The sequence below is a fragment of the Cryptomeria japonica genome, chromosome 1, assembly GCF_030272615.1.
Source record: "Cryptomeria japonica chromosome 1, Sugi_1.0, whole genome shotgun sequence".
NCBI lineage: Eukaryota > Viridiplantae > Streptophyta > Pinopsida > Cupressales > Cupressaceae > Cryptomeria > Cryptomeria japonica.
Window position 1 is genome coordinate 685,409,392 of NC_081405.1, and position 13,731 is coordinate 685,423,122.

Here is a 13,731-nt window from a genome sequence, read left to right on the forward strand (position 1 = left end):
GTCTATCCAAAGATGCGGGCTTCAAAAAAGTAAGCAATAAAGACTCAAAATTCTAAGAATCGTCGAAAAACGATATTAAAAAATATTTATAATCATATTTATATTTAGAATATTAGTCTTAAACAATATTTGAAAAATGTGTATATATAAATCCTAATGTGGAAATGTGTATATATAAATCCTAATGTAGTAGCTAGTAGGGAGGTTGAAAAAGGTATCACAATGAAATACACAAGCTCTAATACAAAAAGATATATCAGTGAGGCTAATGTAAATATAAAAATCTGACGTAATCTTAGAAAATGCATATTTTCTTAATATAAATAAAACACTATAAAGAAGGTTCAGGTGTGTAAAAATTGAACAAATTCATCAAAATGAAAAGAGATCAATTCAATAAAAGATTCACACGTAAACATAATTAGCTTAGACTAATAACAAATATACTAGATATTGAATGAAATAATATGAAACAAAATTTAAATAGAAAATAAATGCACTCAACTAGATAATCCATAACTGCTCAAAAAGAATGATGATCCTTAAATGTTTCTATTGTCAACCGTTGAAAATAAACTTACATTGAAGTAAATGTCAAGAATTTTGCATTAGATATCCGCCCTATCAGAAGATAAATTCACAAATCTAAGGCTTCTTCACAACTATAGATTTATTCCCTATATTTTTTTTATTGAACCAATGGAAAAAAAAATTACATAAATATTGGCAGCCTTCTTTTGGGTTATGTTCTACATCTAACTCACAGCCATTGCATTGTTAATTCATAAAGCTTCAATGGAGTTTTAACTTGCCCTTGCTATGGATGTTACAGCCTGTTAAATTCCTTCTACAGGTTCTCTTCCACGTTGTCCTGTATTGCATCTTTCCACTATAATTTAATTCTCAAATTATTTATTTACTTCTCTTTTTTCGTTACATAGGAGTTCAGACTGCAAATAGACATTTTATTTCTTTTTCAACTACAATTAATGGACCTAAAAAGATATTTACTAGCAGCGCTTTAGCTCTGCTACTCGCCGCCTGTGCTGGGGCATTAAATGAAATATGCTTGAGACAAATTTTGAAATTTCTATGTTTCAAGGAAATACTATGAGGAGGCTTGATGCAATTTTACCAGGGATGCATAGGCCCCATCTCTTTTGGAGAGCAATTCATTATGTTTTCCTTGTTCTGCAATTACTCCATTCTTCACCACTGCTATTAGATCTGCATCTTTAATTGTTGAAAGACGATGTGCAATAACTATAGTAGACCTGTTTACCATTACACGGTCCAATGCATCTTGTACTACTCGTTCTGATTCGGCATCTAGGGCACTTGTGGCTTCATCTAAGAGAAGTATCCTGGGATCTTTAAGTATTGCTCTTGCAATTGCAATGCGCTGCTTTTGACCCCCTGATAACTGAACCCCTCTCTCTCCAACGGCTGTGTCGTATCCTTGGGGAAGGGCTGAAATGAACTTGTGAGCATTGGAAGCCTCAGTAGCTGCTGTAATTTGTTCATCTGTAACTGCGCCCTCCTTTCCATAAGCAATATTTGCACGGATGGTCTCATTGAACAAAACGGGCTCTTGGCTCACCAAACCCATCTGATCTCTCAACCATTTAAGTTGAAGTTGTCGAATTTCGATTCCATCAAGGAATATCTGGCCTGAATCAGGATCATAGAATCGCTCCAGAAGTGCAATGGCGGTTGATTTACCGCTTCCGCTCTCTCCCACAAGAGCAACAGTCTGTCCAAATCAGAACAAGTCTTGAGGCATTTGCCCTAATTGACAACCTCAGAATACATCCATCATTATTCCAAATTCTGAACTAATGTTTTCCTTAATGAATCAATTAGTGTGGAATTGTTCACTAATGTTTTCTTTAATGAATCAATTAGAGTGGAATTTAACACACTTACCTTTCCAGAATGGACAAATAAACATAAGTCGCGGAAAATCTGCACATCTGGACGGGTTGGATATTTAAAGCTGACATGCTGAAACTCAATGTCACCCTTTACAGTTTCTAAGGTAGTCCCTGAGGGATCACTTGCATCAATCTTAGATTTACGGTCAAGAATTTTAAACACTGAATTGACAGAGGCTTTGACTTTTGCAAGGTCGGGGGCAAGGCCTGCTGATTGAGAGACTCCCATGGCAGCCATTGAAAGAGCAAAAAACACCTGGCACAAGCATTCTAAGCTTAAAAATGGAATACAGAACTAGAATATGTTATAACATTTTCAAAATGTCAAATATCAACGTTTGAAATGCATTTAAATCATCGCGAGCTCTGTATTTCAAATTTTCATCAGGTAAAGCAAATAAAATTTTATGCATCTTTGTAAATCCAGGAAAGATGGACCTTTCATTCAGAAAATTGCAAAACACGAAACTTGGTACCAGGTCACCCTTACCTTGAAAACTTTATCAAAAGTTGTTTTTCCATCTTGAACCAAGCGAGCCCCTACCCAAAAGCTGAGTGCATATTGACTGAACATCACAAAATTTGACAATCCAAACCCAGATCCTGCTATAAGTCCCTGCTTGACTCCACTTTTCACCGGAGTGGCACATTTTTCATTGTACAGATTGATAACCTTATCCTCTGCACAGAAGGAGGCAACAGTCCGAATGCTTCCAACAGCATCGTTTGCAACTTGACTGGCTTCCTCATACACCACCTGAAGCATGCCCACTTGAAATCATTAGTTACTTTGTTAAATCCTTGAATTGAAAGTACCAAGAATTGCCCTCGTATATGATTTAGACTTGAGACTTCTATCTGCTATGAATCTCAAGAAAGAATCTTAACATTAATGCATGTCTATCAATATGGATCACTCAAGTTATCGAAAGATATTGCACATTTCATCAATAAAGTTATATATATTCTTTGGGATAAAAATCTTCATTTCCCATTGGAATACAAGAACTCTTTAATCAAAATATTTTCATTCTATCATTACTATTGCTTTTATTTGCTTCTGAACATAAAAGAGAAAGCAGAGATGTTGAATAAGCAATGGTGTAATGATAAGATCCTTGATTGTATTTAAGCTGAAAATTGAAGTTAATTCTCATCTTTATTAAAAGGTGAATTCAAATATGTAAGGGACTTCAAAACATCTCAGGTGTCAAGGTCTTTTAAAGAGTTTTGTCATAGTGAAGAATCTAGATTAATGTACCATGGTACAAAGAAAAGAGAGTTATATAAAGGATTCAAGCCTTAGAAGAGGGAGAGGGTTTGGATATCTCAGAAGGATTGTAAAAGGATGGTTCGTATCTTTATTAAACACCAGCTCTTGGTCAGTTGGACTACCCATGTTGCACTTGAAAGCTAATTGGCCTTACTTGCTGTTCATATCACCATCTAGAAATGTTATTTCAATTGCAATAGTATTTATTTGAGTTGTTTCCCAGATTCTAGTAATGGTTTCCTTGGATCCTTGTTCAGAAATTTGAATTTCACATGCAATCTTAACTTAAAAAACAGATTTTTAGATATTAGTTAATTTCAGATCTTTAGAATCAGTTGTAGCGTATCCTCAGTCAAAACACAGACGACAAAAGTCTTATCTTGTGACTCCAGCAAGACATAACAGCATTACAAATTTGCAACAGATTGTGTTTCTTTTACTGTCTAAATTTCATATTTTTTATAAATTCAAGTGGTAGTTTTCTATTATACATAATTTCAAACCAGCTTACAGACTTGGTTCATAAAATATCATCATGTTTCAAATTACACAGGATTGAATGGGGAAACACACTTAAAATTGAAGCCTAAACCCTAACCTTTTTAAAACATGGTACACTGTTCATGAAAAAATGTGAAAAGGATGCACATTTTTCAAAAAAATGCACGTTTTTAACTAGACAAACTCATGGCAGTATGCTGCCATTTAATCATGATTACTTGTGTAGTATTGCTGTTTTGTGCGGAGCAAAGCATATTATGTGTCATCGGAGTTTAAACAAAATATTGTGGACGTAATTGAGCATCTTAGGTAGTTATAGGGAGTTATAAAACATTATAATTATCAAAAGGAGTTATAAATTTTATCATCATAATAATGACATTAGAAGAACCTACTAACTTACATAGAATACAACAAGTGAAAAAGGGTTTAAGTGTTTGAGGAGGGGGGAAACATCTCTGGACATCTTGCACTGGTTGCATGTTGGCGATGGTTTTGTTGGTTGTCCATATACTATAGATCTTTTTTCACTAATTTCTTATTCTATATCAAACATAGAAACACGTTTCCAAATGTTAATTCATATTTCAGATCTTTAGATACAGTTGTAGCTTATTCTCAATAGATAGGCAACAGAAGTCTTAGCAAGTTATTTCTGAAGCGGCATAAACATATTACAATAAGTTTCAGTTTTTCTTGTATAAATTTCACACCTTTTCCAAATTCATGTGATGGTTTTCTATTTAACAACAGATTTCTGGCCAGTTTACAGACTTGGGTCATAAACAAATTCTTGATAGTTCTGGATTATGTTTAAAATTATTGGTATGTTCTTTCTCAATCTATCCTCAAGTTAAATGCAAAAGAGTGAAAAGGAAATATCTCAACAATAATCTTGAACTTTTAAAATCAGGATTCACACCTTTGCATCCGCAGTGAAACCCTGCATGAACCTCATTTGCATGAAGCCTTGAAGACCTAGAAGAGGTATTACAGCCAGTATCAAAAGTGCTAGCTGCCAGTTGGCTGTAAAAGATATGACAATTCCAGCAACGATGGTTGCTATATTTTGAACAACAAGTGATAATGCATCTCCCATCAGGCTACGCACAGCTGCAGCATCTGTTGATAACCTTGCACTTATTGCACCACTGAAAACAGAAACTTGGGATTAGTATGATCTTTGACGTCTATTATCTACATATACTAAATGTACCAGTGAAAGCAGTATTAAGTTTCCATATTCTTCATCACTCACCTTGAATTTTCAGTGTCATCAAACCATCCAATCTCCTGGTGAATTACTTTGGCAAAAGTCAATGATCGAATACGTTGCACCAGCCTGCCACCAGCAATGGAAAAGCAATACATCTGTGTAGGTGCCACAATGAGGCATGTAATTGCCAAAACTACAAACATAAGTGACCAGAATTTGGCATCTTTTTCAAGCTCTTGATGGGGTTCATAGAAGACTTTGATAACACTTGAAAGCAAGAGACCAAAGATAGGAAATATCATCCCATTAAGAACTGCTGCAATGGACCCAAGTATGAACACTGGAAACTCTGGCTTGTTTAGAGATGCTAGACGTAAAATAGGAACATCTTTAACTGAATCTGCTTGACCACCTTCCACATCTGTCTGAGTATTGGACCTAAACAATCTCATAAGGCCCTCCCCTTTTTGGTTTCCCTTTGGACTGTTTGCCTCACTACCGCCAGTTTCCTGGAGGCCTACTCCAGCAGGAAAAGCGTATGAAAATGAATAGGAACGACGGCTTCCACCTTTTTCTGGTGACCCACTGCTTATAGACCGTCTAAAAGATAACCTTTGACTGCTCACCCTACCAACAGCCTTGGAATCTTCCTGATGTATTTCCAGTTCATCTGGATCCTTTACATGCTGTTCTTTTGATTGATGCATTTCTTGCAGACGTATTAGCTGGGAGTATGCACCAGAAGGGTTCGTGATAAGCTGAGAGTGTGAACCTGAATATCACATTTCCATTGATATCAATGAAATGGCATGAGGAAGAACCATATTATTAATTTAATGACTAAACGAAAATTTAAATCAATTTAGTTATGAATGTGAAGATAGTCATTTATTGAAAGTTCCTTCTGAATTCAGGTTAAAAATTAAGAACAATATTTACAGATTGTCAATGTTTTGCTCTTAAGAAAGAGAAGAAAGGGAAAGGTATGTAAATTGACCTTTTTCCACAATGGAACCACGCTGAACAACAGCAATCATATCAGCATTTCTGACAGTAGTTAGACGATGAGCAACAACAACTGTGGTTCTGTTTACCATAATCCTGTCAAGAGCTTCTTGAACTACTCTTTCAGATTCTGAATCCAATGCACTTGTAGCTTCGTCAAGAAGAAGAATCCGAGGATCTTTCAGGATAGCCCTTGCTATTGCAATCCTTTGCTTTTGGCCTCCAGATAGTTGAGTACCATGCTCTCCTACCATTGTATCAAAACCCTGAAAATACCAAGTATAAATGTCAACATTTGGAAATATTATGTGCAAGGAGTTTTATATTCAATAATGAAAGACATCTCCAGCGATCAAAATCTCCGCATGGGAAATTTTACTAAACATCAAAAGTTGAGTGTAAATACCTGAGGCATCTTGTTTATAAATTTTGCCGCATTGGCAAGTTCAGCAGCAGCCTTGAGTTCCTCTTGTGTAGCTCCATCTTTACCATATAAAAGATTTTCTTTAATGGTGGTGCCAAAAAGGACAGGTTCCTGGCTCACTAGTCCAATTTTCTGCCTTATCCACTTAAGCTGAAATTTCTTGATGTTAATGCCATCTATAAGCACTTCACCAGCTTGCGGATCGTAGAACCTCTCTATAAGACTGATAACTGTGGACTTTCCACTGCCACTCTCTCCAACTAAAGCTGCTGTGGTGCCTCTGGGTATTTCCAATGAAAACCCAGAAAATATTTGAACATCTGGTCTAGCGGGATATCTGAATTGTATATCTCTAAGTTCAATATCACCTTGAATATCCTCAAGAACTAGTCCAGTTTCGTCATAGATATCAATATCTGGCTTCCTGTCAATAGTCTCAAACATCTTGTATGCTGCAGCTCGTCCAGCTGAAATTGCAGTTATAGAAGGTGATGCTTGGCCCAGAGACCTGAAATTCAGCAGAGATTTAATTCAGTTTTCATTTATGGACATGAATTTACCAAACAAATTCAGTTTAAATCTGGACAGTTATATTTCTTATCCGATAAAACAACACTACTTTGAGCGGTTAACTCTACCTACATGCCTCCCATCAAAACTGCAAATATGCAATTCACCACTTGGCCACCGTTATAAGATCCCTTTAGAATTAACTGTGATCCATAATAAAGAGCCAAAGCGTATCCACTGAACATGATAAATAGAAGAAACCCAAGGCCAAAACCAGCTGCCAATCCTTGCTGAGCAATAGCCTTGTAAGCAACCTTAAGTGATTTATCATAGTCTTTTATGGATTTCCTCTCTCCAGTAAAAGAAACAACCTAAATTTTACAAAAGAGGAAATTGTGTGAGCAGCCCTAATAATCATGTGCATTTATAAATTTTTCATAAAACTTGCACCCCTAGGAAGATACCAAAAAAAAAACAGAATTTATGAATGCAACTTTCCAATTTGAGATTAAAAAACTCTTTTAGATCAAACACTCACTGTCCTAATTGAACCAATTGCCTGCTCCACGGTGTTTGCTGCTTCTGCATAAGCTTGCTGGCCTCGGCTTGACATTTTGGAGATTACCACAGCCATAAAACCACCGGCTATAACAAGAAGAGGAACAATAGATAGCAATACCAAGGTAAGTTTCCAACCTCTGATGAAAGCTACGGTAAATCCTGCTAAGAATGTGGTTAGGAACTGTATGAGCTTTCCAACCTGAACAAATAAACACAAACATAATATAACTGTGAATTCCTCTGTGGACTATACATATTAGATTGCTTATTTATTTCTAATTAATGATGTCTTACAGCTTTTGACTAAATCTTATGACAACCATATATACACATATTAAAGAATAGTAGATATTCACATTAGTACTTTTTTATTTCATATCAGAGACACAATATTTCTACAAGACCGTCTTTGTGAATCTCCTTTGTTGTTCCTAGAGGATCAACTTGGCTTTGAAGATGTATTTTCCAAATCTAATTTGCATAAAGGCAAACAGCTTGAGAAGGAAATTGATATTGTGACGTATTTATCAAAACTATAAAAACCATTTATCCACATGTTAAAGAATAGCAGATAATCACATTAGTAAGTTTCTATATTAGAGACAGTGTCCCTACAAGCCAAACATCACAGCCATTCTTTGTTGTTCCAAAGGATCAACTTGGCTTTTAAGAAATATTTTCCAAACAAATTTGCATAAGGAAACAGCTTTAGAAGGAAACCAATGTTGTTGCTTACATACTTCTCAAGAACCCATGCGAATATGGAGGATGATTGTTTGTGGAGCTGCTTGCAGGCCACATGATAGTTGCTATAGTATGCAAAGAAGTGTTTTGGTGACTTGTATTAACATGATATTTAGGTTACTAAAGGATGCCATCCTTTTAACATAACTTCATGAGTCATTGTCATTTTTCAATAAATTTGCTGATTTATGCAAGTAAACTGAGAGTTTAGTAGTCAAATAAAAAGTTTCCTAAAAACAAGAGGCGACCACTACATTTTATGGGGTTACGAAAGCCAATGGACCAGATTGATTGCTAGTTAAGTGATTTTTTTTCTATCCATGTGATTTGAAAGCTTTAATGTCTGAGCAACATAAATCGAAGTCGTTGGCTGTAAATTTTGCTAAATATCATCCAGACTTGATGCATTTTTGAGATCAATGTAAGTTATTAATACCAATCATTGACTGACCTTTTCTCCCATAGCCTCCTGAATTAGTATCGTGTCACCTGACATTCTTCCAATAACCTCTCCTGTCGATGTTTCACTATCAAAGAATGCAATGTCTTGCCTAAGAATCGTTTTTAAGTAGAGACTCCTAATACGTGCAGCCTGTCTTTCCCCTGTGCACATCCAGCAACACACCCCTGCCAGCCAGGATGAAATTTAGTAAGATCATTTAGTTTCAACCTTGATGCTGGTTACAAGCAATATACTGCTATACAAACTGAACAATTTCTAAGAAAAAATAGTATATAAACTGCAATCATGTAAATAAAACACCCTATTTATAAGTTTAATATCTTACCAAGGAAAGCTGCAACTCCTGCACCACAAGCAAGATAAACAAACTCCAAAGCTATCTGGAGCAACTCAAACAGCAGAAGAGTAAGTTCAATATTGAACTTCAAAGAAAGAAAAGTTCTACCCTACTTTCCTCATACAGAAGTTCACTGAGTCAAAAGGTAACTGAAATTTCATCTTGACCCACCCTTTCAAAGAATGAATTCCCACGGGTGACCAAAAAATCAATAAAATTCAGTAATTTTAATTATGGCCCAACATAGTAATTAAAATTTACATCACCTCCCTTCAGCATAAAATTTGTAGAAAATCTGTTAAGAATTACGATTCATTTCACACAGTCATTCTAATGAAGATAAAGAGTTAAAGTTACTTTGCCCTACATCTTGAAATTAATAAGTTGTGGAGGTGTTTTATTCAATTGTGTAGTTCCAATGTTACGTCATAAACTGAATGCTGCTAGGGTCATCAATACAAGCATAAGAGTGGAACTCCATGGTTAATTATGTCATACTAGTTACATAGAAGATCTGGCAAGCTATGCCACCTTTGGCCTAACACTATTATAGTTTAGTTTAACACTAGTGATTGTGCCAATCCATGCTAAGGAATAGAAGTTCTGCATTAGTCCCAAACCTACTTCTCAATTGTTGTTTGAAGTACAAAGATGGAATTTCCCAACTTCTTGTATTAATTGCAAACCTATAACTTAAGAAGAGAAAACATTTTCTTAATGTGTATCCTACAATATCCCAGTATAATGTATTTCTTTAAGTGTTGAAATTCTGTTATTTTCTGCTAACAAGAAGTTAGAGAGCTTCCCCAATTTCAATAGGCTACATTTTCATTTCAGAAAAAACGGCTGGGACAGGAATTTTGTCTATCAAATTCACAACGGTAGGCATTTTGTCCATGAAATTCCAAGTCTAGATATAACAATCTTAAAGACAAAACAATTTTGTCTGTCAAACCTAAGAATAATGGGATCCTATGAATCTAAATTCAGTGTATAATTGCCCCTTTTCTTATCAATAACTTTCCTTTTGGTGGATTTTAAACTTAAAAAAGAAACAAAGAAAACGAAACTGAGAAGGTTCAAATATTTCACCTTGGACACTTCATGCATCAGTTTGTGCTTATCTGCTGTGTTGCTTCCAAATGAATTTATAAGATTCCCAAACAAGACGGTCATAAGTGGAATAGAAGCACCGTTGCCCATAGAACCAAGAGAACCAAGACACATCAACATTATATCCAGAGAATCTGCTGTGACAAATAGTTTGTAAAATGGCACAGACTTGTAGCTATCTTCTTTTTTCTCTCCCTGTGCCCGAGAATCATTTTTATATTTTTCCTTTTCTGTAGCCATCTTGGAGTTCAGTTCAGAAACCTCCTCAATGTTCAAGGATACTGCTCCAGTGGCATGATTGCCCTCATTCTGATCTTCTCCTTCCTTCGGCATATCAGATTTGACGAACGGAATTCCTACCTTGGGAAGAACTCTGCTGCTCCAATTGGAAAAGCCTACTAATCAGCACCCCTACACAACAGTTCAACACAAAAATCAAAATTCGCAACAAGACTTAGACAAATATAAAAGTACAAGGATTCTTACATAGTATTGAAGCTTAGATGCCATTTATCAGATGCAAAAGCATTCTAAGCTGAGAGTTTGTGATGGAGATTGGGCTGTGAAGTTTATTACCACTTAAATTTAATCTCTATAGCACAATATAGATGCCCTAAGGTAGAAAATTCTATGGATGAACAAACTTTAAATGAATAGAGAAGTTGCAAATATGTTACACAAAATAAAATTAAGTGGAATTTTCCAAAGTACACTTTTTAGGAGCTTTTTAGCTTTGTTCATGAAGAAAGATTGTAAAATGAAGCTCTAGAATTTCAATAATTACATTATACTGAAAAAAGATAATTACTCGAGCTGATCACTAGGCTAAACAGAGCTAATTCTGTCATTTCCTGAGGCATTTGTTATTTATCATTTTAATTCATCAACAAAATAATGAAAAGTAATACTTATCATCCAATTTATCCATGGAGGAAAAGTGGAGACGGCACAGTATTTACCAGAGTTGTTTGAAAACAAGAAACCGTGGAAATATTCTGTTCAAGTCTGAAACGGATAAACTTCAAACAGCTACACTTCTACAAATACTACATGCAAATTGTTAACGCAAGCACTAAGCAGCATCATAGGTGCAGGATGTTAAGTCAATCCCTCTTGGGCAAAGGCACATATGTTAGAAGACATTAAGGCAAGCACCATGCAGTTTCAAAGGTGCAAAAATGTTTTTTTGAGTCAATGCCTCTTTGGGGAAAGGCACTTTTGTTAGCTCTACTGCTATACATGAAGATAAGAACCGGTAAACTGTTGTAAGATTTGTGCAACTTTTCAATTTCCTCAAAGTGAAATAAAATGTTTTGCATTAGAATAGAACCAACAGCCTAACGACCACACTTAAAAAGAACCTAGCAAGGTCTTAAAGTTAAAATCATAAATGCTTATGAATGCAACTGTGTAAGAGATTTTTAATCAATCTCGAAGCATTCATGATTTTAATAACATGGACTATGGAAAGATTATGCCTATGAAGGTCTTCAAGTTTTTTTCTGGGGCATGCTTTAAATCATTTCATTTTATTCAACAATGATAATAAGCACGGATTTGAAACAGAAGTGCAGATAATCAATAACAGAAGAACCACTGTCAAGTATCAACTGATAGGGTCTTGAAACGTTGAGTTTTTTCCCTTGAATTTGTAAGAATGCCGCCAGTAGAGGATGTGTCATTGTAACCATGTCGTGCCAGACTCTAATTCTTCTTCTCTGATGGAATTAACTAACTAAAATTATTTTATTCAATACTAAAAGTAAGCAAAGAACAAAATTTAAAGGATTTGTACGGGTTTGACAGAAAAGTACAGAGATCTAGCAAAGAATGAAAATTCCCTAACGTGAAAGGTGCCGATTCACTCCAAGGAGATCGAAATGCATTCCAGATAGCCTGGACTTCATGTACACCATTCCGTACAAAACAACTGACAGAAAATTTGAGTCCCTTTAGGCAAATCTAAAATGAAATAAAGCAAAAACAGATCAGAGCCGAAACTTCTGGGCAAGCTAAAAATATCGAGATAAAGCAAAAGAAAAAAGAGTTGAAAATCCCAGTCACTTGTAAAGTATTCTCCCAAAGCGAGAATTAAAATTTCATATGCTAAAATAATAAAGATCGTATACACATAATGCTTTCGTTCCTTCCCCTTTCCTAAACAAAAATCACAATAAATTCATTTGTGGAGTACAAAACCAATCCAAATCGGTTCCGAAGAGTTTTTAAAGCAACACGCTATCTTGAATTTGGATTAACCAGATCAACGCATACCTGCAAAGATTTCGTAGCAAAGCATACGGAAGTACTCGCTAAACAAAAAAAATTCTTTGCAAGAAACGCCTAATCTTGAAAATCCTCAGTAAAAGCAACTCTCGCAAACTTCGCGGAAGAGGATCAAAAAAATCTCCAAAGAAGTCGCTAATTCCTAAAATAACCAATACTGTCAAAAATTTCGACTAATATGACTCCTCCTTCAAGATTCCTCGCAAAAGTCTCTGCTTTCCAAAATTCTCTGAAACCAAACAGTACTTATCAAAACTCTTCACGAAAACCACTGTCGTTCTGCCAAAAGGCGGCAGATGAACACAGCACAACTAAATCTGCTCTAAAAATTCTGCTTATAAATAAATTTTTGGCTTGCTGGCCAAGAAAGATAAATAAATATTTTACTCCAAAGGATTAGAAAAACATTAAGCGAGCTGCCCAGCAATCAACGAAGCCTCTTAGTCAAATCCCATCAAAATCAGATGATTGCTACAAAATTAAAGATTCTCTTTTGACAAATGTATTGTGTAAGAATCATGTTCCTAGCGTGATACGCATTAATCCATGCCAAAAGACAGGGCAGCCTTCTTTGCCTGAGCAACCTATAATTTCCATATTACTGTATCAACTTGGAACAAAACGGTTGCGGTAAGATTCGAACCTTAGCTTTCATGAATGGCAAGAAGTCAATTTAATAAATTTTTTTGAAAATTTCCATTAACTCTAAATTTTATCAATAATTGTATTTTTTTTAAAAGTTAAAATGATTTTCATGAACAATATGTGAACACATATCTACTCAGATATCCAAGCTTTTTCCTAGATTTTAGTCAGTTAGGTTCTTTGTTGTTGAAAATGTTTGCTCAACCAACTGCCTTAATGTGAAAACAAAATGACATTTATGGAGTTGATAAAGTGTGGCGTGTGCCTTCTTTGACAAAGAATTTCTGACCAAAAAAATCTATGCAATTTTAGAAAAAGTTAGGGGACTTTTTCTTAAAGAAGAAGTGGACTAGAGTGGTCTAGTTTTTCAGGGTTGTAGGGTTGTTAGTTTGTTTAATGTAAATTTTTTGGTAATCGAGTTTTATAAGTGAGATGTAGTATATGTAGTAGCGTTTATATGCAGTAGCATTTGTAGAAGTCGTTTATTTTTCATACAAAATATTTAATCAAAAATATAAAATTTATAAATCATAATAGATTTTTATGTGATTTCTATTGGTTTGATCTTCTTAATCTATCTTTCATGTTGTAAAAATGAAAAAAAAACAATTGTGTTATGAAAATTTATGTTTTTGATAAGTGTTATTTTGTATGAAAAATACCACGTTTGTATATGGATAATCTTGATTTTCTATTGTGTTAAATGTGTATGGTTGTAA

The 13,731-nt window shown here is 35.0% G+C and overlaps 1 protein-coding gene across 1 annotated transcript; it reads right to left on the reverse strand.

The window, feature by feature from the left end:
* Positions 1-665: 665 nt before the first annotated feature.
* On the reverse strand, positions 666-12,967 carry LOC131072505 (ABC transporter B family member 11). The gene is made up of 13 exons (XM_058008675.2): positions 12,356-12,967; positions 10,061-10,492; positions 8,957-9,011; positions 8,620-8,795; positions 7,402-7,623; positions 6,996-7,234; positions 6,336-6,861; positions 5,922-6,195; positions 4,967-5,696; positions 4,631-4,859; positions 2,425-2,691; positions 1,927-2,190; positions 666-1,753 (listed from the first exon to the last, which is right to left on the reverse strand). The coding sequence occupies exons 2-13, from the start codon at positions 10,412-10,414 to the stop codon at positions 1,109-1,111; spliced, it is 3,981 nt and encodes a 1,326-aa protein (XP_057864658.1). The 5' UTR covers positions 10,415-10,492; positions 12,356-12,967; the 3' UTR covers positions 666-1,108.
* Positions 12,968-13,731: the final 764 nt, after the last annotated feature.

Bases quoted from the DNA above. Each gene is read 5' to 3' on its own strand.
- LOC131072505 (XM_058008675.2), bottom strand. From the start codon at position 10,414: ATGCCGAAGGAAGGAGAAGATCAGAATGAGGGCAATCATGCCACTGGA. The intron at 8,796-8,956 runs GTAAGATATTAA...CCTGGCTGGCAG, and splicing joins AGGAGTTGCAGCTTTCCTTG to GGGTGTGTTGCTGGATGTGC. The intron at 7,235-7,401 runs GTGAGTGTTTGA...TGTAAAATTTAG, and splicing joins CAATTGGTTCAATTAGGACA to GTTGTTTCTTTTACTGGAGA.